At 40.6% G+C, this 26,205-nt stretch overlaps 2 protein-coding genes and 1 long non-coding RNA gene across 4 annotated transcripts in view; 2 read left to right on the forward strand and 1 right to left on the reverse strand.

The window, feature by feature from the left end:
- TMEM156 (transmembrane protein 156) overlaps positions 1–754 on the forward strand; it is a 74,764-nt gene extending 74,010 nt beyond the window's left edge. The window contains exon 7 of the mRNA XM_074349278.1: positions 483–754. Coding sequence (XP_074205379.1) covers positions 483–540 — 58 coding nt within the window. The 3' untranslated portion in view covers positions 541–754. The remainder of the gene's footprint in view (positions 1–482) is intronic.
- Positions 1–26,205, reverse strand: part of FAM114A1 (family with sequence similarity 114 member A1) — a 63,995-nt gene that overhangs the window by 19,179 nt on the left and 18,611 nt on the right. Inside the window, exons 3-7 of one of the 2 annotated variants that reach the window (XM_074349270.1) lie at positions 25,902–25,989; positions 12,840–12,953; positions 12,611–12,714; positions 10,093–10,227; positions 4,437–4,589 (exon numbers count right to left, since the gene is read on the reverse strand). In XM_074349270.1, coding sequence (XP_074205371.1) covers positions 4,437–4,589; positions 10,093–10,227; positions 12,611–12,714; positions 12,840–12,953; positions 25,902–25,989 — 594 coding nt within the window. Of the gene's footprint in view, positions 1–4,436; positions 4,590–10,092; positions 10,228–12,610; positions 12,718–12,839; positions 12,954–25,901; positions 25,990–26,205 lie in introns of both variants that reach the window. The other variant, XM_074349259.1, reaches the window with a different exon arrangement.
- On the forward strand, positions 7,744–10,080 carry LOC141574341 (uncharacterized). Its single transcript, XR_012501249.1, has 3 exons — positions 7,744–8,751; positions 8,982–9,034; positions 9,491–10,080. It is a non-coding gene; the product is annotated as an uncharacterized LOC141574341 (long non-coding RNA).

Here is a 26,205-nt window from a genome sequence, read left to right on the forward strand (position 1 = left end):
CAAGTTATAAATAAATAAATGTTATATGCATATTACAGATATACATACAAATACACGTGCTGAATGTGTTATTGTACTGGGGTTACAAAAATGTATGAGACACACTTTTCTTCTCAACGATCTTGCAGTCTCAAGGAGGGAGGCCCTTGTGAACTGGTAACAGCCACACCAGGTGTGAGTGCAGTGACGGTGGGCGCGCCAGCAAGGGGGCTGCAGGGCCTCTTGGGGAGGTGAGAGGGTGCATGGGGACACTGCACAGAGGATGATGCTTGAACTGGTCCTCCCTGCTCAGTGTCTTCAGAACCCCTCTTTTGAAACTATCCTTCATAAATACTTAAACATTATTTGTACAGATGGCCAGTCATCCTCTGTGAATCTGAAGACTGATTTGAAAGTCCAAAATGGTCACAGTGCATGGAGAACCGTATGAAAAGTGAAGTCTGACTCTAAAGTAGCAAGGTTTTAATTTTTTCACTCTGCAGGCCAAACACTTGCTCTAGAAGAACAGCCCACAGAGAAGCTGCCATATTCTTTGGATGATGTTTTATTATTCATCACAGTAGTGGATTCGCACATCAGGATAAGTGAGAGAGTTAGAGAGGGTGTCCTCGATGCCAGGATGCCACTTTCCTGAAAGCTGCTAATGCTCGTCATCAGGATATAATGCAACGATCGCCAAGGCTCTGAGAGGAAGCGTGGTGGGAAGCCATCAACACAAAACCCACAGGCACGGAGTCCAGAAGGTGGAAGCAAATACACCCTGCATGGTGGCCGCCACCACGCCTTTCTGCCCTGACCTTTCCAGAGTCTTCATTTCAGCTCATACACGCATGCATAGAGCTCATGATCCTAGATACGCTCACATCACATTCCTACAGTACAGATATATTTTCTAAGCAGCAGTTTTCTAAGAGCAAAGAAAAAAAGGTAATTGAAGAAATGTATTCAACTACAACACTTAGTGAAAATGTATACACACAGGTGGGACCTCCTGGTTTCTCCACGTCTTTTGAGGGTGACCATCCTCTGGGAGTGAATGCACTGGGGTTTTATGCTTTTGGCATCCCCCAGGAAGGGTTCCCCTTAGTCCTCTTGGTCAGCATCTTTCTATGAAGGCATCTCTTTTGCTTCCTCCAAGTTCATTCCATTATGCCAAGATGATGTGCACTGAATCTTGACTTCAAGCCAATAATAAATAATAAATAACCATGCACTCCTCAATAAATATTTGCAGAATGCTGACTACATGCTTCACACCATGCTTAAGTGTTGTCAGGGACACAAGGGTAGAAAGCCTGCCTTATAAATCTTTTCCCTGAGAAGGAATGATAATTCCTTCCTCGAAGGTTAGCAGAGGAGATGTGTATCACTTCCCGGTCAAGGTTTATCCTCACGCGTGCTGACGAGGCTCCTTGAGGTGAGAAACAGCTGGAGACAAAGGGAAGAGAGCAGGCAGGAGGGTGGTGTGGAAATCTGAGAATTCTAGATGGGAACCTGGCTTTTCAGGCCATTGTGAAGGTGTATTTGTCAAGGAAAGACAACAGAATATATTTTCTTTAATGGTTGGTTTCCAAAACTTCTTTAAGTTTTAAATATTGGGTATGTGTAGGGTTGCCAGCTAAAAATCTAGGACATCTAATTGAATTTGAATTCTAGACAAACATCAAATGTTTTCTTAGTAGAAGCGTGTGTCTCAAATACTGCACAGGACATATTAATACTAAACAGTAGTCCTTGTTTATCTAAAGTTAAAATGTAGTCATCCTGCATTTTCATTTGCTGAATCTGACAAGCCCCTGTATGGGTCTCCATTGGTATTCTTACCAGAAGCCTGTGAACATTAGGATGGGCCTAGTGGAGCCGCACCATGAACAAGGTGAACAGGGCCTGGCTTCTGGATTCCTCGATGCTGGAAAGCTGCCTGCCCACCAGGCACCCACATCTTGGACTTACAGGAGTGAGGGTAACTCCTGCTGTTTTTGATCCATATATTTTTGGGACTATTTATCATAGCACCCAGTAACTTTATCATTACTAAGCCAAGGAAAAATTCTGCATTTCTTACTATGAAAACTACAAACCTCTCCAGGCTGGAGAACAAAAGCAGAGCTTGTGGGAGGAGTATGCAGACAGAGGGAAACGCGCCCCTCCAGGGACCAAACCTCCTTCCTGGCAACAGCAGACCGCTGGGCTCTTTCTAGGGGCCTGGGGCTGTTTCACATCTGATAGAACCGGCCAGAGTGGAACGTCTCTCCGCTACCATGAACGCTTTGAGGAGCCATGTCCTCCATAATGTTTTATATAATAATAATACACACACACATATTTATAAAACATAGGAATGCATATAAAAATAAAATGTCACCAACATTATATATGCATATATATATATATGCATAAAATGGCAGCTAACATTTATTGACCAGTTTATTTGTACCAGGCCTGCTGACACTAGCTTCACATGGATTATCTCATTTAATTCTTTTAATATAATTTTATGAAGTAGATTACTATCATTCCCATTTCATCGATAAGGATATTGAGGTAAGATAAGTCCAAAATCATACAGCTACTGAGTGGACTGGATCACATAATGTATGACCTCCCCCACCACAAATCCTGCTTTTGTAGGGAAAAATTGGTGCTTCAGTGGAAAACTGCTTTTTCTAGAGCTCACCTTCCTAGACTGCCAGGCTCTGATTCCACGGGAATAATTTTATAACTGTAAAGTGTAGGTAGCTGAGAGCAGTGCAAAATAATTCTTGTCTTTAGACACGTGAATGAATTTTGCCCAGTGGAGGGACAACCTCCCCTCCCATAGAAAAGCCAGACTTGTGCCCATCTGTACATTCATTTCAAAATTGCTTTATTCCATATGAATTTGTGCTTCTTTGGCTTTTCCTTTGAACTGGTTATAACATATCTGATTCTTTCATTTAATTAAAGAGTGAAATAAATCCTTTGATTTGTGTTCATTTGATATTTGTATGATTTTGCTTTAAAAAAGTTATCCGTTAACAGTTTAACCACGAGACTGTCAGTGATGCCTTATGGATAACAAAAGAGGAAATAAACACAGGTAGTAACTTGTAACTCTATAATCTTGGTAGGGGGGGGGTGTCTATCCTGTTGGTTCTTGGTGGCAAAGGTCATCTTTCTCTCACTAGTTGGGCTTCAAAAATGTCTCAACTTCCTCAAAGTCCAAACATAAGAAGACAAAGCCTAGAAAGAGTCAAAAATCACTGCTCCCCTGTAAGGCTCACTTCCAAGATCAGCTTCGTGAGCGAGGACCTGCCTTTCCCCAGCATCACTGGGATCCCCGTGGCCCCTCACAGAGGGCCCAGAGGTACTGCCTTGTGGCCTCCACTGGAAAAACATTCCAGAGTACAGTCAGCTTGACATTCACACAAAAGAGCTGTATATGCAATTAAATGAATTAATAGTTTTGAAGTGCTTAGATTAGTGATTATATAAATTAGTGGTTATATAAACACATATAAGTGTTTGCTAAATAAAAACACACACATTTGGGGACACACGCACATCTGGGACACACAAAAACACACTCACATCACATAGATCCTTTAAAAAAAAGAAATCACCACATACTACTATGTATAAAATAGATAAACTACAAGGTCCTATGGTATAGCACAAGGAACTGTATTCAATAGTCTGTAATCACCTGTAATGGAAAAGAACCTGAAAAAGAATATGTATACACACACACACACACACACACACCTGAATCACTTTGCTGTATACCTGAAACTAACACAACATTGTAAATCAATTATACTTCAATTAAAAAAAAATCACCAATCCTGCTGACTTCTACTCTTGTTTTGTTTTCTTGGGGGTCCCGATAGGACAGTGGGAATGAGCAGGACTGTTAGGTAATTTCCCGGGGTTCCGTTCACGAGAGATCCTAAGTAGAACTTTAACCCCCAGTAAAGGAATCCTGCCCTCTGTGGCCCAGGCATTCTAACAAATGAGTGAATAAATAACTATATCGCCCATGAAAGTAAATATATTAAAACTCTGCCCTCTGGGAGAAACACCAGCTGCTTTTTTTCCACTAGGTAGGAATGAAGGTGTGGCCCGGGTGCGGGGGCACCTCTGACCCAGGTATCACCAAAGGGAGGCCCAGGCCAGGCACCTGACAGCAGTTTTGAGCAGCCCTCTGCACCATGAGGTGGGGGTAGTGATGACTCCGTCCATGCTGGCCCTCTGGGGGCTGGTGAGGGGGAACAGCTCAGCACAGGACAGGGAGGAAATAATATAGAACCTGAACGGGTCATCAGGCTGGACAGTACTTGTGACCTCAGCACAGTTACGAGGCTCTAAAAAAGAGACATTTTCATAACAGATTTTCTTTCATGTTTAAGGAAACACATTTGTGAACCTGCTACTTCAAATGACCAGGACAGACCTACCTTGCTCTCGCTTTCATTGGACAGAATCTCCAGGGCTTCCAGGTGTGACAGACCTTGATACTCATCAAACAGCATCCCGTAGTGTGCGGTCCTCTCGGCCGTGAGCTGCTGAGCCAGTCTCTGCTTCTCTTTCTCCTTGGCTTCCCGTAGCATCTGCACAACACACAATGTTGCATACTAGACGTAGGCTCACAAGCCCCACTTCCTGCCTGAGACACAGGGCGGTGAGCACTGACGTGGTACTTGCGAAAAGTAGGCTTTAGTCACTTTGGAATTTCTTAAAAAAGATTTTTTGATTGATTTTTACTCAATTTTTTACGTAATATTCCACTTCGAACTTATCCTGTTCATACATACACAACACAACAAAGCAACAATTCTACACCTAGGAATAGGATCAGAAAGAAGCAAAGCAAAAGCTGAACAGTGGTTTCCACTAAAGTGTTTTCCATGTGTGTGATGAAGTGTATTTTTTTAATGTCCAAATTTTCTATAATGAGCACATTTATGTACATTGGGGAAGTTTAATCTATTGTGGCAGGAATCATGGCAATCTGTGCACCAAGGCAGACTCCAAAGCAGAAACAAGCAGGTCTGATCTTCTCTGAGTTATTTTTAAAATTTTGTGTGTGGTTATTCAACACCTTTGGTGAAAAAAGTTAGTAAAATATTAACTCATAGTGTATTCCTCAACATATACGGAATATAAGTAAGAATGTTAGCTCCTCAATTCTTAGATAGACTGGTTTTGAGAAGTATCACTGTGAACTGAGTTCCTCTCCAGGTTGATCATTTTTCTCCAGTTATTTTTCTGTTGATTAAATAAGAAGACAATAAAATGAACACATGTCCACCAACCCCTCCTAATTTCCTGCATTTGCTTTCTTTGATTCTAAGCATCTTTTACTTGATCCCTCATCAAGGTTACTGCAGTATTCAGTTTACAGGGGTCTTTAATATCTGTAAAGAGCACCATAAATGCACTGGCCACCACAAGGTCACAAGGGGAAGATCATGAAAGAATAGATTTTGTTTTTTATTATGTGTCAATAAAACGATCAGCCTCATTCTCTTTTTGGGTTCTTGTGGTGTTAACCCAAAACCCCCTGGGCTGCAGAAGGAATTCTCCCTCCTGTCTGTTTTCAAGGCTAAGTAAGTACAAGATCTGAATTTTAAAGTTTTCAAAACAACCCCATCAAATCACTCCCAGGAATTTTTAACACTTACAGTAAGACCCTATTATCCCTGCTGATCTCACTGGCTTGGTGGTGAGGAAATAAAAGTTAGAAAGTGACACTGAAATTGCTTCCTTTCTCTACACCAACTTGCATCTTTAAATCTGCACTTCAGATCAGAGGGGGAAAGAGATGAAATAGAAGGTAAAGGGAAAATGTCACTCCGGAATGATCTGAATTCACTCAAGAAACGGAGAGTGAAATTAAAGTGGCTTAAAGAAGAACTAAGTGGCTTTCAGGATGCTGCCTCCACGTTCCCTCTGGAGAAGAAGAGGAGGTGGGTTTAAACAGCAGGAAGTGATCCTGGCATGGAAGACTTCAGGACAGAAGGGCAGCTCTGGAAACTTAGATATTGGTGGGACCTGAGAACCACCCTGCCCCCATGTTATTCAAACAGCGAGATAGAATACGTAAGAAACTTCGGGCAGGTGTGGATGAACATTTCTGATGTTTACAGTTACTTAGTGTGGATTAGGAAAAACATAACTGATCTCCTGTCTCAGTTGGTGGCAGCTTCATCCTTCTAGCTGCTCAAGCAAAAACACTGGAGTAATTATGCCTCCTCCTTTTATCTCATACCCCAGGTTCGATCCACCAGGAACTCTGGATTGACCTTCAAACCATACCCAGAGTCAGCCACTCATCACTACCTTCCTGGCTTCACACTGCTCTGAGCCACCGCGATCCCTTCCTTAGATAACTGCTTGTACCTCCAGAGGAGGCTGTGAGAGTGGAGCATAAATGAGCAAGGGCCCCAGATGCTGCGCTTTGAAATACATCCCTCATTCTGACCGAGGCCATGCCTCCCACAACCTCTCCCTGCCAAGCACTGGTGCAGCAGGGTCTGTAGGGCAGACCTGTTCCTGGGAGATGGGAACTCCTCTGTCAGCAGACTTCAACTGAAAGACCCTCCCATGGCTTTGCCAAACCTTTCTTAGACAGTACAGGACACTTCCTCTTCCACCTGGTCTCCTCCCTCTCCCCTTCACTGGGGACTTGCATCATAGTGTCTCCCACGATGGCTCTCCCAGTCTTCCTGGACACTCCCAACCCCTACAATTTTCTCTCACATTGTCATTTCCCCTAATAAAATCCTCACACGTTTAAGATCATCTTGGCATCTGCTTCTGGGAGGATCTAGACTGATACACACTCTAACTGGTCTCCCTGCCCTTGACCCTCCCCTAGCCCAGTCTATTTTCAACACAGTAACTAGAGTGATACTTTTAAACTCAGATCCTAACTTCAAAATACTGCAAAAGTCTCCCCATTTCATTAACAGTAAAGGCCAAGGTCCTTAAAAATGCCCTCATGATCTACCATCACCTGCTCCCCATTACTACTCTGGCCTCATCTTCAACAACTCTCATCCTGGCTCACTCCTCTCCTACCACATAGCATCCTTGCTCTTTCTTGTTCATATCAGACACTGCTGCCTCAGGGCCTTTGCACAAACTGCTCTTTCTGCCTGGAATATGCTTCATCCAGATTCTGCATAGCTAAGCCCCTCATCTCCTTCAAGTGTTTGCTCACATGGCATCATCTCCATGAGGTCCCCCCTCACAATCTGACTTAATACTTAACCTGCCCCTCACTCCCGTGTTCCTGATTACCCTCTTCTCTTTTTCTTTTTTTTTCCCACAGCACTCATCATCTTCTAAAATATGAGGTAATGTTTATTATTTGTTTGTCCCTCCTCACTAGACAAAATCTCCATAGTGACAGGGATATTTATCCATAAAAACCACGGGTGTATCTCAAGTGCTTAGAATGGTGCCTGGCACGTAGTGGACATTCAAAACGCATTCGTGGATTGTGTTGTGGAATGAATAAATGAACAATAAATTATCATTTGGAAGGAGACTGAAGTGGGTAATGTGGCAATCAGTGTAAGGTGGCCATGTGAATTACAGGTGCAACACTCAGATGTGCCCCAGAATGTTCTGTACCACACTCCCTGCACACGTTTCAGATGTGTCATGACAAACATTGCAAGTGTTCACATCTACCGTGTGGATTCTTGGGTGACACATTTCTATGAGCACTGCTATTTGCTTTTTAGCGGTAGATTGAATGCAGATGTGATAAAAATTATGAAGGTGCCACAAAAACTATGGTAATCTAGAAAATGGACCAGGTCTAAGTCTTCGCTTTACAAGTGTGTAAATTTAAGTCAAAGATGCCACAGAGTTAGCCAGCTTCTGGACTGGTCACATTTTCCATCACATTATCTCCTTCTTGACTAGAAGCAAATTTATATATATGTACAAATTTATGTATGTACACATACATGTTTAGATGTATGTATAAGTGTGTATATATAATATATATATCTATGCATGTCTCTCTCTATATATATATATATATAAAATCTTGCAGCAAAAATATTTCTGAGTGCTTACTGAATATCCTTTTCCTCCTAGACACATAGCTAAATGATATTTTTCAGTCCTCCTGAGTTGAATTAGGTAGAATATGTGATAAGTTTTGGCCAAAGGAATGAGGGTAAAAGTGATGTATGCTATTTCCACGGCTAGTCCTAAATTGTCCCATATGGCTATCCACACATGTCCCTCCCCTTTCTATGAGGCTGCAAGTAAAGGATTTTAAGATGGTGGAGCCACAAGATGCAGGCTCAGAAGAGAGCTGCCCAGAGGAGCCACCTGAACAGGAACACTCACACCACAGGAATGAAAGATAAACCTTTCTCCTTCTAAGCCATGTTGATACTTGGGTTATTATTATTATTTTTGGTTTTGTTTCACTTCGTATTTTTACAACATCTGGTGTTAATTGCCTGCTTAACACAAAATCTATTTTCTTCTTTAAGGATCCATAGTGGGTAGTGGTCTAGCTGATCCTGCCAAGTTCCTACCTGGGCTATGATATCAGAGGGGTTATATGTGGGTTATTCTGGAAGAGCCAAGGAGAAATAACCTAAAAACCAAACTTTTCAGGGGATACCACTAACCTGTTGTCAGACACAACTCCTTCATGGCTTCCCAGCACTGAGCCATAGAAGATATGTTTGTCCTGCCTGTGAAATTCACAAAATCCTGCGTCTGCTGCTCCTGATTTTGGTAAGACACAGAGAGACCCGGTGTATCAGACTTTTAAGGGGGTAGGGGGAGGGGGGTGCTTGAACTTGTGCTTGCACTGTGGTGTCTGGGCTGGGCATATACCAGCTGAAAGGGCAAGTTCAATGTTAGAGTTTTATATTTGGAAAAATGAGAAATATTATTTAAAACTTTCTTGGCTACTACAAGTGATCAAAATATAAAATAACTTGTTCATATCATATTTCTCACAGAAGAAAACTTCAGAGCTGGAAGTGTGAGAAGAGAAGCCCAACCCTGCGCCAGAGTAAGAGAAACATAAATTAAAATTCCAATGAGATACAATTTCTAACTATCATACTGACACATAACAATAACAACAACAATAACTAACATTCGTGGGGGCTTACTAAGAGTCAGGTTCTATTCTAACTCAGTTAATCCTTGCAACGGAGCTATCAGTAGTTATTGCTGTTACCCCAGTGTACAGGTGAGTAATCTCAGGCAGAGAAGGGTTAAGTCACCTACTCAAGGTCATGGAGCTAGAAAGTGGGAGAGCTGGAATATGGTGGTGCTATAGGCTGAATGTTTGTGTTTCCCCAAAATTCATATGTTGAACTCTAATCCCCAGTGTGATGGTATTAGGAGGTGGGGCCTCTGGGAGATGACCAGGTCATGAGGGTGGAGCCCTCATAAATGGGATTAGTGTGCCCTTCTAAAAGAGGACTAAGAGAGCTTTATCACCTTCTTCCACCATGTGAAGAAACTGCATGAAAACTGCCCTCTATAAATCAGAAAGCCAGACACCGAATCTGCTGGGGCTTTGATCTTGGACTTCCCAGACTCCAGAACTTTGAGAAATAAATGTTTGTTGTTTATGAGCCATCGGTCTATGGTATTCTGTTACAGCAGCCGGAATGGACTAAGACAAATGGCATAAATGGAATAATCTTCAAGAAATGATTAAGTATAACTTAATAAAGCAAGGTACAAAGGAATATGCTTAGTATGCTACCATTTGGTTGAAAAAGGTTGTATGTATATATGTGCATATGTATCTATATGTATATATGTGCATATATATGTTTGCTACATCTATCTATATATCCATATCTATATCTGTATCTATATAATTTGTCTATACAATGTCTCTGATAGAATCCATAAGAAGTTGTTAACAGTGGTTGTCTCCCATGAGGAATGGCTGGGGAAAAGGGTGTATTAGAAACTCAATTTTCACTCTCAGCTATTTTGTGCCATTTAAATTTGCATCATGTGCCTTAAAATATCTAATAAAAAAGATAAATAAAAATGTATTTACTTTATTGACCAAAAGAAAAAAAATCACAAAGTATATAATCCCACCTGAGACAAGGAAACAGTTCTCTCCATGAGTGTCTTAGTCCGCTTAAAACCTGGGTCACTTTCTGCAAGGACATTCATGGTTTTCTTGCCGATGAACTCCAAAGCATCGAGACCACCCGTTAAGACGCTTTTACCCTGATGATGGAATCATTGCGTGAGATTAGATTTTTATGTTTTGCTGTTTCACAGCAGTCAGCACCTCCTACATGGCGCTATCTTCAAATATTGAAATCAATAAAAAGTCTCAATTTTTCCCATCAGGAGATTTATCATTCATTTAATCCTATTTTTTTCCCTTGGAAGGGTATATGTCATATAATTTGAAGGACATATAATGTTATTTTAAAAGGATGCTTAAGAAAACCAGGGCACATTAGGGGATTAATTTTATTGGCTCTGTGTATATGAATAGATATGTTTCTAAGACAAAAAATTAATAGGTGACCCAATTGCTGTTTTTGTTTGAAAAAATTTTAAACCCAAGTAACAGAATTATTTGGAGCAGTCCATTAAAATGTCAAATACTCTTGCCATTCTGGGGAATCCTTTAATCTAGAGCCCTGGAGCGCAGGCCCCTCGGGCTGTGTCGATGGCTCTTGTACACTTCCAGAAAATAGCAATAACCGCCTGTAATTAGTATATTCATGAAATAAGACAGGTTGGCTTCCATATACTTTTGGCTTTAGAAACTTTTATTATATAGTTATCTCCTTGCAAATCCCTTTGCCAGCCACTGTTCTTCTTTATAAAAAAAGATCAAAACAGCTAAGATTTATTCACATTAGCTGTTCATATAAACAGAACTGCCTGCATTTCTTTGCAACAGCTTCTGTGCGTATAACCCAACTACACAACTACAATTACAATATGCATATGTCTGTGTTTTTTCTCATCTTACATGAGTTTGAATATGCTATATTTTATGATTACATTATTATCTATATGCATTTTCCATTTTTCATAATTATCACTTCAGTAGCAACATTTGATTTCACTGAGTGGTGCATTTATTTGGATGCATTCACTAAGTGGTGCATTCACGTAATATGCTTTGTTAGTCATCTCCATCTTGGACATTTAGACGTTGTTTCCAAATTTGGGAGACAATCAGTAATCATACTACCAAACAGATTTTAAAATGTACGTATGTTGGGAGGACTAGCAGATATCAGCATTTCACACTTTTTCTCCTAACATCCTATGAGTGGTTATTTCAGGAGAGAGTAAAATGGGAGAAGGAAGGACGCAGGGACTTTGAGTAAGGGCAGACTTGGTGGCGGGTGTCTGGAGCTTGGGAAAACTGAGTACTGGAAGGCTGGAGGGCACACAGAAAGGAAGATGAGGATGCTGAGGACAAACTCAGAGGGCCCTGCCTTGTAGCAGAGGGGGACTACGATTTCCTTCCTTAGACCAGGGATAACAAAAGAGCTCCGTCCCATACCTGACCCTACAGCCCCCATGGGCACCCTGGACTTGTACTGCTATCTGACCCCTAAAACATATTCGCTGATCTCCATTCTCCCTACTTAGTCTAGGGGTCCTCAAGCAGCAAGGAGAGGAAGAGTCACCTCCCACTTCTGGCATGCCCTGACCCCGGAGTCTGGGTAAGGCACCCTCATATGTGTGAGCACAGCCCCCTCTCCTTCCCACATGGCAGTGCATCTGACAACTGTTGAGTCCCCTCCGTCTTCCGGGATGTTGTGCCCGCTTGCTTATCAGCCTGTGCCCGGCATCCAGCATAGCTCCTGGTATATAATGAGGGCCAATCACCATTTTTAAAAAATGGATAAATAAATAAATTGGACATGAGCCATATTTCTTGAGAAACTAGTTATTTGGTTGTACACAGCAGAAAATAAACCTTTTGTTCCTCATCCCAAAGACTAGCTAGCTGCCTCATCTCAGTTGGGGTGCCTCTCCCTTATTCTCCATCAGTGTTTCGTTGCCAAGAACAAGCAACTTCAGCTTCTTTAAGAGGCAGGGCCTGGGAAGGGGAGGTGGGTATTAGGGTTATTCAAGGAAAGAGGGGAGTGGGAATTGGGAGGTAGGGATGGAGGAGAATGTTGGTCTTAGTTACCTGGAAACATTTTAGAAACATTTCAGGATGTTTCTGATTCTAAATAAATAAATAAATATTTACTTGAATTGCTCTATAATTTTTCAAATTGAAGGTTAAGAGACACAGAGCATCTCAGAAAAACAGCTGTCCCAGCTCTAAGAAAGAGCCCTCACTCCCCCTCAAATAGATGCTATCCTTGCAGCTGTTGGAAAGGACACTATTAAAGCAGACTGAAAAATGTTCCTTCTAAGAAGCTCCTTCCTTTTAAACATAAAATATATTTCATTTTGTTCTTATCATTTTGGTTCCAAGGTTATGCCTACTCCATAAGTGAGAAAGCATAACAAAGCCATAATCCAAAGTTATGATCAGATGTATCTAGGTCACTGGTAAATAGAAATATCAAAAGAAGGCACTGGCAGACCTCAGGGAAAACAGAGGAAGCAGCTAAGGACTCACTGTGTTTTGAACCGCACTGGTGATGGCCGACAGCATGCCCCGGGACCCCGATGAAGGTGAAGTGGGTGGACTTTCCGCGGGGCTCTGCTCTGCGGCCGCATCTGCTACTAAAGAGAAAAACACCCTTTTAGAGTTCATTTTGCTGATCTGAACTTGGAAATCTTCAATTTGCACACAGAGTGTAATACAGCTCAAGTTCAAGAAACCCCCAAATAAATGCACCACTCACCTTGAGGGACTTCATTTTCGGTATCAGGTTGGGCCCCTTCGGAAGAGCCAGAATTTGCACTGTGAATCCTCAAGGTGGCCCCTGCTTTTTCCTTGACCGCCGTCAGTCCATGACCTGTCAGGAAATAAGACACGGCTCATGGATACAGCAGCAGTCCGTGGTCTGCAGTCCTAGAGCCCATCTGCCAGGGCTCCTGTAAGTGGTAGGCATGTATCCGATTGTAAGAGAATGCAGTGATTAACAGCATAGAATTTGCAAGCCCTCAGATGTGGGGTCCAATCTGAACTCAGCTTCACCACTGCCTAGTTGGGTGACCTTCGAGAAGTTTCCAACCTCTCTGTGACTCAGTTTCTCCACTGCGCTGCTGTGAGGAGCAAATGAGATAAATGCAAGTCAAGTGCTCCCAGGTGCCTTATTATCTCCTTTTGCTTCTCACCCTAGCTAACTAGCAACCTGGGATTCTCAGCGCAAGATATATTTGTGAATGGTGTCCCAGTCTTACCCTCTTTCCTCTTTCCTAAGCTTCTCAAGGCAAGTACGCATCATTCACTTTTTGATTCCTTACAGACCTAGCCCATTGCAGGTGCTCAATTACTATTTGTTGAATTAAAATCAGTTGAGCCTTCAGAAGCTCTTCAAAAGTGTCAGTCACTGCTTTAGCACGGTCTGTGTGTGTGAGAGGTGTCAGGAGAAGCCGTGTCAAAGTCAAAAGGCAAGCCAGCAGGAAAACCAGGATGGGCACCCGAGAGCTCTGACAGTTATTTTAAGCAGTAACAGGCCAAACAAGACGTAAGAATAGACAGCCAGGATGAGGGGCACCGATTTTGCTCCATCTGAGCAGGACAATCCCTGTCTTAGAGCCCAGCACAGGGGGTATTCAGTAACTATTTAGTAAATACAGAGCTGACCTTCTCATCCACTCTCCCCCGACACACACACGCACACACACCACCCTTGGCTTGACAGAGAAATAGTCTTGTCTACATTTTATTTTGGAGCAGTATTTTTCTCCTTCGAGGCCCCCACGGTTCTCAGAGTTCCCAAACTGAACGAAAATTAATAGCTTAGTGATGGTCCTAAGTGGCTGTTTGAGTTCTTGAAGGAGAAGCAGCTTGGGCTGCCGTCACCACGGCGCTTTCCTCCCCATAGGGAGAAAATGGCTATTTCCCTCAGGACCTGTGCAGCCTCAGGTTGTTAAGACTCAAGGCAGCAGCAATATTTACACATGGAGAAAAAAGTCCCAAGTCACAGGAGGATCTGAGAGCCAAAGGGAAGCACCTAGCCGTAGAGGGCAGTGTTAAAATGACTGATCGTCCCCCTCCTGAGGGAGAGAAAGGCATGGGTGCATCCCAAACCCAGAGTCACATTTTGTCAACCGTAACCTTATATATCAGAGGGATCTTAAAGTAATCACAGCACTGATATTTACCAAACTGATATAGGACTAATTATACCGAATGGGAATCACCTGTCATTACACACCATCTAGAAAACACTGAAACTTAAGAAACATTATTATTAATGTTTACAACATTAATTACATACAGGAATATATTCATGTATAGATCATTAGACAAAGTTCAAGTTCATTACTGAATTACTTTTAAAAAAGATGCACAATAATTGCTAAAACTATGACTTGAATTCTCTCTAGCTTCCAATAAATTCCAAGCATCTCGATGGAAACTTATAGGAGTTTCCATAACACATTTAAGTTACAGGATATAATTATCTACATTTACATAATGAGCCCATATCCCTTGCCATCCTTTAAAAACATACATATTTTCCAAAAGGAAATAATATAAATCCAAATCTCAATGTATGATTCTTATCTAGATTTCTGAGAGCTAAAATCAAGGAATAAATAAAGGCCTGGAGGCATCTGCTACATTTTCTTTGTATAAAACCATTCAAGGGATGATTCCACATCCTTCCCTGAGACCATTCAGGGTTTTTTTTTTTTTTTTTAACATTTTTTATTGATTTATAATCATTTTACAATGTTGTGTCAAATTCCAGTGTTCAGCACAATTTTTCAGTCATACATGGACATATACACACTCATTGTCACATTTTTTTCTCTGTTAGTTACCATAACATTTTGTGTAAATTTCCCTGTGCTATACAGTATAATCTTGTTTATCTATTCTACAATTTTGAAATCCCAGTCTATCCCTTCCCACCCTCCGCCCCCCTGGCAACCACAAGTCTGTATTCTCTGTCTATGAGTCTATTTCTGTCCTGTATTTATGCTTTGTTTTTGTTTGTTTTTTAGATTCCACATATGAGCAACCTCATATGGCATTCAGGGTTTAATGGGCCTCATTGTCATTAACTCCTCTTTCTCCTTCTCTACCCCTTGCAGGTTAGGGCCTCGACTGAATCTTTTCCTGGAGAAGAAGAACTTCTCACCATCTCATAACACAAATAATGACGAATATGAATTACCTGCCTCTAGAAAAATCACTTGGTTTCTGGAAGGAAACACCACTGTTACGTGTATAATAAGTGGAATGTGTCTGTCTAACAGACATGACAATAGGCTGCTACTCCAACCACACACACACACACACACACACACACTAATAGCTTTGTTGAGGTATAATTGACATACAAAGATTTGCACTTATTTAAGACTCCTCCAATTATATTTTCTGACTAACAATTCTTTTTTCTGCATTCTTTTGTGAATGAAAGAACATCATTACTACATTCTACTAGGAACATAAAGCTATGGATTTTCCACAGTTAAGGTTTCTACTCTATGCCACACCCTACTTTGAAGAATAACTTCTAAAACTTTACTTAGTGTGACATCTAGTGCCCAGAACAAGGAAGTAATAATATGGTCATTGTAGCCTTTTCACTGAGAGTGATTCACTCTGAGAGAGATTGATTTGGTTCTACCAATAACAGAGAAAAACAAGCAATATGAATAATACCAGAGGGTTTAGTTCATGGATTCATCTCCTCACTTGTCATCATGAACCCTAAGTATCCTCAGGAAATGAACCCCCTCCAAGTTATATGGTTCTTAAAATGGAATATCCTCTACTCTCTGACTTACTGCAGTAAAAAGAATACTACAAAGAAGAGAAGGTAATACACGCTGCGATACTGTATCATTTTAAAACAAATGTTAAATGATTAGCTGGTGTTTAATTTCTCATCTATACTCTAGTGGAAAACACCCTAAACTCAGGAGTCAGGAATGTTGTGGAGGAATTTTGGTTCCATCAGTTATTAGCTGTGTGGTCTTGGGGCCCTTCCTGAGTCACTGCTGCTGCGTCTTCTCTGAAAGGAGGATTATAACATCCACCTCCCAGGGGTTTGTAAGGTCACTGAGGAGAAATATGGGAAACCCTCGGTATTGGCCAACATGATTGAATACTTACAATGTCCCAGGCACTGGACTAAATACTTTTAGTATAGATAATTATCTCATTTAATCTTCTCATTACAAAGTAAGGGATATTATTATACCCATTTCACCACTGGAAAACCTGAGACCTGGTGACGTGAAGTCACTTGCCTAAGGTCCCAAGCCAGTAAGTGGCAGAGACAGGATTTGAACTCAATCTTTATGACTCGAAAACTCGAACACTCAATCACTATGTTACATTAAGAAAGTTTTACATGCCGTTGATAGTTTACCTTTTTTAACTGAAGTATAGTCACTTACAATGTGTCAATTTCTGATGTACAGCATAATGTTCCAGCCATACATATACATACATATACTCGTTTTCATATTCTTTTTCATTATAGGTTACTACAAGATGTTGAATATAATTTCCCATGCTATAAAGAAGATATTTGTTTTTTATATATTTTATATATAGTAGTTAATATTTGCAAATCTCAAACTCCCAATTAACCTCTTCCCACCCCCCATTGATAGTTTATTAAATATCATTTTAGTCCCATTTCTATAGCTCCTTGGAAATCAGATCCTCGATTAGGAGTTTCCTTGTTTTTAAAACACTGGTTTATGCTAAAGTTAGCTTGACTTACCTGACCTTGACCAGACAGCAAGCTGAAGGTCACTCCTGCAGTGAAATCTTACTCTAACCCTGCCCCTCCCAGCTGTGCCTTGGGTTGGCAAAGCTTGATGCAGGCAGGATCCCAAGGTACTGTGTGGTGCTGGATGAAATATTTTATATCTTAATAGCACCTCTAGTTTTTTTTTTTTTCCCCTCTCAAAAAACACTGTGATTCCATCAACCCCTCTTCTTGTGAGTTCCACCAAGATCAAAATCTCATTGAAGGGAGGTCTCTCCTCTTTTCAAAGGATGAAAATAATCATTTGTTGGTGGGAGGGTCTCTTTGACCAACTGGTAACTTAGGGGAGCAACAGCCGTTCTACAGGACCTGGATGCACACCATAACCCTATGCGTACTTTCCACTGGTCCCTTATTGTAAAGGACCCCCAAGTAGGGCACTAGCTAACTTGTTTAGAGAGTTTTCCCCTTTTCGATTGTTTTAATTTTAATATAACATTTCCTTCTTTTTAAATTTCTTTTCTTTTAAAAGAGTGGATATATAAAAAAGACAGTTAAAAAAATCCCGTAATCTCACTTCCCTGATATATCTGGTTGATTTTTAAAAGTAAAAATTCATAATGTTAGTAAAATCAAAGAGTATAGACACAGAAAACAGGAGGTGGAACAGCCTTTCTCCCTAGACAGCGTCCACTGACATAGTAGGCAATAGAGCGTATGAGCATGTAAGGACCTACAGAAATATCTGACCTGGAAAAAATATGTTAGTTCTAAAAGACAAAGAAGAAAATTTGCAAGTCGGAAATTAAATAATATTTACTTACATGTATTCAAAATGTAGTATTAGGTCAATTGGTCAACTATAGTTTAAGTGAATTCAATTCTTCCATAGTTACATATAAATTATATATTTAATGAGGGTGTGGGTGCATTTTATTATATTTGGTGTGATAAGAGAGAGACCTCCAAAAGAAGGAATACCAGAGGCTCTTAAAAGGCTTAAAGCGGCCCTGCCTTCCTCTCCCCTAACCCCCCATTTCCTTTTAACAATAACAATTCTGATTTGTTTCTTGTTGATTTCTTTCAGAAAAAAATTTTTAAAGCATATGGGTACATATCAGTGTTCTGCACCTGCCTTCACCACGCACCGTGGAGGCCTTAGCACACGCAGACAGTGGGGGAGGCTGCGTGCACTGCCTGGGACTGCAGGGCTCTTCTCCCCGGCTCACAGCTCTCAGCTGAACGCCCACCTTTGAAACGCCCTTGGCCAAAGGGAACTGGCTCCCCCACGACTGTACTATAAAGTCTGGTCAACGGGGGAGTTGGTGATACAAAAGCCTGGTCCTGTGCATTAACAGGGGACATCTTTGAAGAGTCATCCCAACCACCAGGCTCCCTATGAGATGGGCTGAGGCCTCTGATGCACCTGCACTGCAGTTCGGCCTCTCCCGCAGCCCCGTTCTGTTTTCCTAGTCCTTCACTCTCTTGCAAGCCTTGCTCCTGAGAGCCCTTCTCAGTAAAACTCCAGCAACTCATCTCTGCCTCAGTCTCTCCCCTGGGCATCCAACCTGGGACACTGATCTACCTTATTCTTTTTAATGATTGCAGAGAATTATTCCACCAAGTGGCTATGTCACATTTTAACATTCTCTATGGACAGATCCTTGGGTTGTTTCCAGTTTTTCGTACATGCCTGGGGAACTCCCTCATTTCCTTCAGGTCTTTGCTCAAATATCGCCTCACTAGGTCTACCCCTCACCACCATTTTTAGAACCTTAACCTGTATTCCTGACTCCACTTTATATTTTTCATAGACTTACCACTTTCTAACCCTCCAAATAATTTTTCTATTCATTATGTGTATTGTTTATTGTCTGCATCCTTCCACTAGTCTACAACAGGGTCTTTGTCTTGTTTACTTACCGCTTTATCTCAAGCTCCTAGAATAGTGGCTAGCATGACAAGTATTTGCTGAGTGAATTCCACACTGAACATCTTTGCACATATATATTAATGAACTTTTGCAAAGAATCAACAGTGGACCTGTCGGATAGGGATTCCAGCCCTGGACAGAGGGCACGTGCATTTAATATTTTATGGATGTGCCAACTGCTTCTCTGAAAGTTGCACCCATTTTACTCTTCTTTGGGTGAATTTTCGAGAAATAGAACAATTTAAAAAGATTGCCTGCATTTCAGACTCTACTATCAATGAATTCAAGATATTATAAAAATCGTGTGAAGTAGTTAGAAACACACACAGATGCTGCTGCTGCGCTCAACTAAAGCAAACATCAGGGCAGCAAAAAGTGGGGCCAGCCAACCTTTCTTCCGGGAAAGTCTTCCCTCTCCATAATGATGGTCGATGTCCACTCTGCAATCAGATACTCACTTCTCTTTAGGTTCAAAATTGACAAGAAGAGTTTCTGAACTCATAGTGTTTGCCTCGCGGTCACACAGGAATTCATTAAACTCTGGGTCTTATTCATAGCTTGTAAAGGATTGCGAACAAGCTCCAAGCATTAATCCTATTATCTTTCCTATTGATGATCCTTGAGAATTTTCACATCATCAGCAATGTCACCTTCAAAAATGAACCCGTGTGATATTGATAGTGAAATACCTAGTGAAGAGTTTTTACTGTAGTATCATTTTGACAAGTTTGTCGTTCTCTGTGATAAACACTGTCATTATTTCTGACAGCGCTGGTAGAAGAGTTTCATTAAAATGTGCAGAAGGAAAAAATTGTGCAAGTCAAGAGAGGATGGGGAAGGGGAACAATGGTAATTCTGGAAAGTTCAATATACAGATCAGATCAGATCCGCCTCCTCTCCTCAGGGAACTTGCATAAGGTGTTTAGATTCATAAAACTGTCAAAACTAGAATTTTAAATAAACATTTAGGCCTTTTGTAGTAACTGGAAATAAGCTGTTCCATTCCACTACAGACATTTTACTTGGTATGTCTGGGTATGTCTTAGCATTGTCAGCTTTCATTTTGATCACTGGTCTATTGGTTAGCAATATATCCTATGAATATGTCAAGTCTCTAAAGTGCTTGTGGGAAATCACATCTGGTTCTCACAACAGTACTTTGAAATTATAATAAAATTTTTTTTTAACATGTTCCTTTTCCACTCTGGTTTCTGCCTGGATCTTAAATAATAACCATATCAATTGCATTTTACGAACATATCCAAAAGCATGGATAGCAGCCAATCAAGTCTTCTTAGAATGTGATGATAATGTAGCTGTGAATGAACTAATGCATGAGTTATGGCCTCTCCAAAAGTAATTGTTGGCTGAGAAATGTTTGATTTTATAAAAGCATCAGGAATGTCACTTTTTCTCATTTTCCCTTAACTGTGGGGTCCAAGTGGTGAGACAAAAGATAAGATATAAACATATAGAGTAGCAAAAAGTCAATTTTCTGTATTTTTCTACTTAGCACAGTGGCTACAAATATCTTTCTCCTGCTCTAAATAGCCACAGACCATGGAATCATCATATTCCAGAAGTTGGAAGGAATCTTAGAATTTCTCTTCCACCCACACTTTTCCAAGTAAGGAAGCTGAGTCTAGAGAGGTTCAGTGCATAATGCAGCTAGTTAGTGATCATTCTTTGTCATCACAAGTTAGTAGCAGTCAGGACCAGACCTCAGGTCTTAATGACTCTTGATACAGTGTTTTTTTCCAAGAAAGAACCATCTTCTAAATGTTTCCATTCTCCAATTACTCTCCTGCCAAATCTAAACAGTTCTAACAATTGTGACGGCAGTTTTTCAACAACTGTAAGAAGTATTGGTTTCTATTTCTAGTGCTCAATTGACAGCTCTGAGTTTTGTTACAGACTCTTGTGTTTTGCACATAGATCAGTCTGCAACTGGAATTACCCTGGGGGTAACATGAGGTTTCTGAGTGGGAATCAATTGCAATAGAATATGTGGTTATTTTCTTTCTTGGCTTTCCACAGGCAATTTATAAACCTTCAAGAGCTTGTCTACTGCTGTGAGTGCTCTGTTTTCCAATAAGTTTCTTTGCCCTGTGATAATAAACTATTAATGCTGCAAAGCCCCTGGTGGGCACTGTTTGCCTGTATATAAACAGCTTGCTTCTCAATCCAAAGACAGCAGCTCAGATAAACCACAACCCAGGACAGCGCCTATAACTCTCTCAAGCTTCCATTCACAGGTGGTTGAACTCTATTCCAATTCTCTGTTTCAGGCTGTGAGCCTGACTATGACACTTGTCCATTTGTGGGACACTTGTAATCCCTATTATCTTTTGGGAGTCAAATTCCCAATCACCCCCACTGCCTGTTTCCAGCTTTGGAACCTATGACTTCAGCCTCCCCTTATGCTACAAGTTTTAGTTCTCTATCAGGTCCACAAAAATACTTACCTTATTTTAAAGTATATATTGCTATTATTTTAGCTATGATTACTTTGTAAAATTACAGCCTGTCTTGACCAGAAATCTCCAAAATAGGCCTTGGGAACAACTTAGGGATGGTATTCAGCTATCTTGCTATTGAATCCACTGGGGCTGTGATGAGCAGTGGTGACAAACAAATTCAGTCTCTATGTCTCTAAAGATAGTGTCCAAAGGGATTCTCAGAATGGGTATCAATATTTCACAATTTCTTTGCTCTCCCTCATGTGCCCCTTTGTCTGAGAGAAGGAAACTTGCCTTCTCCAAACTATTTTGCAGAGTATATTTTCAGCTCCTTGAATAGTACAAATATTCTCCATCTATTGGGTAAGGATGCATTTCATGAATTTAATTTGTGGTCATTGTGGGTGCAAACAAGAGGAAAATGCCAAGATTAAAATATTTTTTTATAATTCTAGCATGTAGCCAGAGCCATAAAAAAATACTAAGTTTCTGAAGTTGGTAGTGTAACAGAAAAGGGATGAGCAGTCATCCTCAAGTGTGAGAAATCACCCCCAAGATTCTCACTCCTGGCATATACAACATGTGATCACTTCTCCTTTGAGTGTGGGAAGGATTGTAAATATGATAGTTCACTCCCATGATTAGGTTACATTATATGGCAAAAGTGAAGGAATGTTTCAGATGTAATTAAGGTCCTTAATCAGTTGAATCTGAGTTTATCAAAAGAGAGATCACCCTTGATGAGCCTGAACTCATCAAGTGGGCCTTTAAAAGGGACTCAGGCCCTTCCTAAAGCGAGAGACTTGAAGCCTAGGAGAGATTATCCTGCTGGCTTTGATGAAGGACCTGAGGATAGCCTCTAGGAGCTGAGTAACCCCTGGCCAATAACCAGCAAGAAAACAGGGGTGTCAGCCCTGTGACCACAAGGAACTGAATTCTGCCAACAACTTGAATAACCTTGAAAATGACCCTGTATGTCAGATGAGAATGCAGCTAGCTTACAGCTTGATTTCAGCCTGCTAAGTCACTAAGCAGAGAACCCAGCTATCCCGTACCTCAACTCCAGACCCACAGAAACTGTGAGATAATCACTGTGTGTTGTTTTTAGCCTCCACATTTGTGGTAACTTGTTACACAGCAATAGAAGTGAATACATGAGGGTCCACTTGAACTTCATTCTGTGATTTGATAGGGCAATGTGCAACTGTCATGCTGTCTCAAAGGAACCCTATCTCCACCAACCAAAAGAGGGACAGTGGCAGTAGTGAATGCATAGCGATCATGCTGGTCCACAGGCAGTTATCTCTCTAGGCTCCCCTGGATCAATTACTGCACAGAGCCAGGTGAGAGACCACCACAAGTTTCAAGCGGTTGTGACATTAACAAGATACAATATTTATCATCTTCGTGGTGCCTTAGATACAGGGAAACTTCAAGAGCAACACCAAACACAAGCACAGGCTACAGATTAAGACACTGACTTCAGATCAAATTAAAAGATGAGTGCCTTTTATGGGCTGGGACCTGCCACAGGAGTCACAGCCTGATTTTTAAGCAGTCAAGCCAGTATCATCTACTGGTTATACTTGAATCAGGTAACAAAACCCAGAGGCGGTGGAGCACAGTCCGTTGGATGAAGGCTACACTAGGCTGTATATGTGCAAAGGTCAGATTACAACAGGACACCTAAGAAGATAATAGCAAATTCCACAGGCAAGCTACTAGTTGGCTGACAGAAAATTTTATAAGGGTCCAGCGAAGCCTAAACTCAAGTGATGAGATGTAGCCGCTGACTGATGAGAAACAATAGCAAAGAGTCAGACCAACCAGGAGCAGGGCAGTTACAGGCGCGTGCACCTGTAAGCGCACCCGAAACACCTGCACCTGCTCCCCACAGGGCAGTTGACTTCTGTATTTACTGTGGAAGGAGCTTACATTTAAAATTTTAATGAGGAAGTAAATCTTTTGTCTATAATAGAAACTTCTGTAGCACTGAGTTCATTATAAACCAGGGCAGTTCTGGACACCCTTAGACCTGGAAACGCCCAAAACACTGTACTGTTTTATGACATAAACCATGAGGAAAGCTGTATAATTGAGTGACCATATTATCTACTGTTCCATGACTTATTCCAAGTTCAAAAGCTTTTGGACTCCACATTTCCAACTTTTGGTTTAGAAAGCATGCCAGTCCCAAATGCTGCCAGCAGCAAGGTCCTTTCAAGAGCCACCAAAACGTTTTCCCTAGGAAGCAGGTGGCCCACACGAAGAGACTCCCTCCTGTTCAGAAAACAAAAGAGGCCCCTCTACTTGAATTTAGTTAATTTTTCCATCTGCACATGTAATATCCATGACATTCAATTAGCAACAGAAAAAAGATTCTGACTCAGCCATAAAAAAAGAATAAAATAATATTATTTGCAGCAACATGGATGGATCTGGAGATTGTCATTCTAAGTGAAGTAAGACAGAAAGAGAAAGAAAAATACGATACATCACTTGTATGTAAAATCTAAAAAAAAAAAAAAAAGAAAGAAAAGACACAAATGAACTTATTTACAAAACAGAAACAGACTCACAGTCATAGAAAACAAACTTATGGTCACCAGGAGGGAAAGGGGGTGGGAAGGGATACATTGGGAATTCAAGATTAGCAGATACTAATTACTATATATAAAATAGATAAGCTGTAAGTTTATACTGTATAGCACAGAGAACTATATTCAGTATTTGTAGTAGCCTATAATGAAAAAGAATATGAAAACAAATACATGTATGTGTATGTATGACTGGAACATCACGCTGTGCACCAGAAATTGACACAACATTGTAAAGTGACTATGCTTCAATTAAAAAAAAAAAGAAAAAATTCTGCTTTCCAGGCTCTCACCAGAGAGGACACTATTCAGTGACCAGCATCCACTTCTTGCCAGAGGTCTCCTGATACTTGACAGACATGGAATCAGGAGAATGCAATCTATTCATCCTTCCAGGCAGCCTAAATTCTATCAAATTAATTATCTGGCCCTTCAACTCTTTGTGACCATGGTCCACTGAAGTGGGGCAAAAGACCTGAGGCCTTCCATCCTTCCTAGTTTTAGGTGTAACAATGAATGGGACCAATTCATGGCCCGTCACAAGATTCTCATGCCACAGACTATATAATTTAAGAACACCTGAGTTAAATGATCTAAACGCTATGCTACCTGTGGCTCCCCATGTCCTGCTCCTCACTCTCCACCTCAAGAAAATGCCTTTACTATATTATCTTAGACATGTTTACGTTACGTTATATCCTTCAGTTTTCATGTAGAATGGATATAAGAAATGGTCACATGAATATGCATAGGCATTTGATAGTCATCACCAAAGACCATTAGAAGCTCATTGATCAAAAAGCCATCGCAGAGGGGAGGGTACAGCTTAGTGGTAGAGTGCATGCTTAGCATGCATGAGATTCTGGGTTCGACCCCCAGTACCTCCATTGAATAAATAAATAAACCTAATTACCTCCCCTCCCCCAAAAAGCTACTGCAGATTTCAGTGACAACTTAGACACTGGGGAGTCAAACAGGCAAATAAACTATGTGTTTGTCATTTATGATTGGCATTAGAACTAACTTACATACTGTGAAAGAAAAAAAACTAATTTTTCCACTCTAAATTTTGTAAAACTATCTACTATGTAAATAAATACTATATAAATAAGTTATTTGCATTATTTTCAATGCATATAGCTATGTTAGACTCGATGAATTTTTTTTTAACTTATGAAGTGTGACTGAGATGTATAAATTTTGGTATATCTACTAAACAAGGTATATGTTTTCAGAAAAAAGAAGAACATTTTGATAAATCTTTGCCAATAACGACATTGGCCACTATATTTTCTCTTTGTATAAGAGTCAATGCAGGACATTTCTTCAAAAATTTAACATAAGGAAAATAAACTTATCTAGATCAACTAAGTTCTGTTTCATCATTCAATAAGACAGATAATGTATTGGCAGTCAAGAATCTCAGAGTCAAGGTCAATGTTCAATTGTAGTAATTCCCTCTCTCTCTCTCTATATATATATGTATATATCCTTCCTATCTGTATTTCAATGCCCATGATGAAGTGCCTTTTATTGAGACACCTCAAATCCTTTGGGGGAGTAGGCTAGTTGTATATTTTAAAACATTCAAGTGGGATGATAAGCACAATGCTTTAAGAGTAAATTATAGACTGAAAAACTGTGCTGTACACCAGAAATTGACATAACATTGTAAACTGACTATAACTCAATTTAAAAAACTCAAAAAAAGAATATATTATAAATGCCCAAATCTTCTATTCTAAGAGGCAATATAATGTAATAGTTAAAAGCCATGCTGTATGGTTCAAAGCCCAATTCAGCTACCCTTGACTTTGGACAAGGTCTTAACCTCTCTGTGATTCAGCTTCCTTACCTCTAAAACGGAGAAGAGTACCTCTTTGTAGGGTTATTTTGAAGAATAAATGTATTATACAGGAAGCACTCAGAACAGTAAGCACTAAAAACGATTTGCTCTTATTATCTCATGAGCGAATGTTAAACTCTATCAGTACATGGTATGATCAAAATGTCATATCCTACTTGGCTCCTGAACTTAATCCATTCAAATGTAACACAAAATGCTTACCTACTGTGGCAGATGCTGATGAGAGCAGAGATTTGCCCCAGGAGCCCCAGCCTGCCCATCCCCCTCCACGTGGAGCGGAATCCACAGCCTGCAAAAAACCAGATTAGCCACAAGGTCAGCAATTCAGTTTATCCCTGAATGGAAAAACACCCACCGGTCTAAAACAAAGCGAAGGTTAAAAAAAAGTCACCAGCAAACATCTCACTGGCTTACAGTTTATAACGGCCATAAAAGAATATACCAACCCACACTGCAATGTGCACTTTGGAGCCAAATTGATTTATAGTGGTATTGGCTTCTGAGC

The sequence above is a fragment of the Camelus bactrianus genome, chromosome 2, assembly GCF_048773025.1.
Source record: "Camelus bactrianus isolate YW-2024 breed Bactrian camel chromosome 2, ASM4877302v1, whole genome shotgun sequence".
Taxonomy (NCBI): Eukaryota; Metazoa; Chordata; class Mammalia; order Artiodactyla; family Camelidae; genus Camelus; species Camelus bactrianus.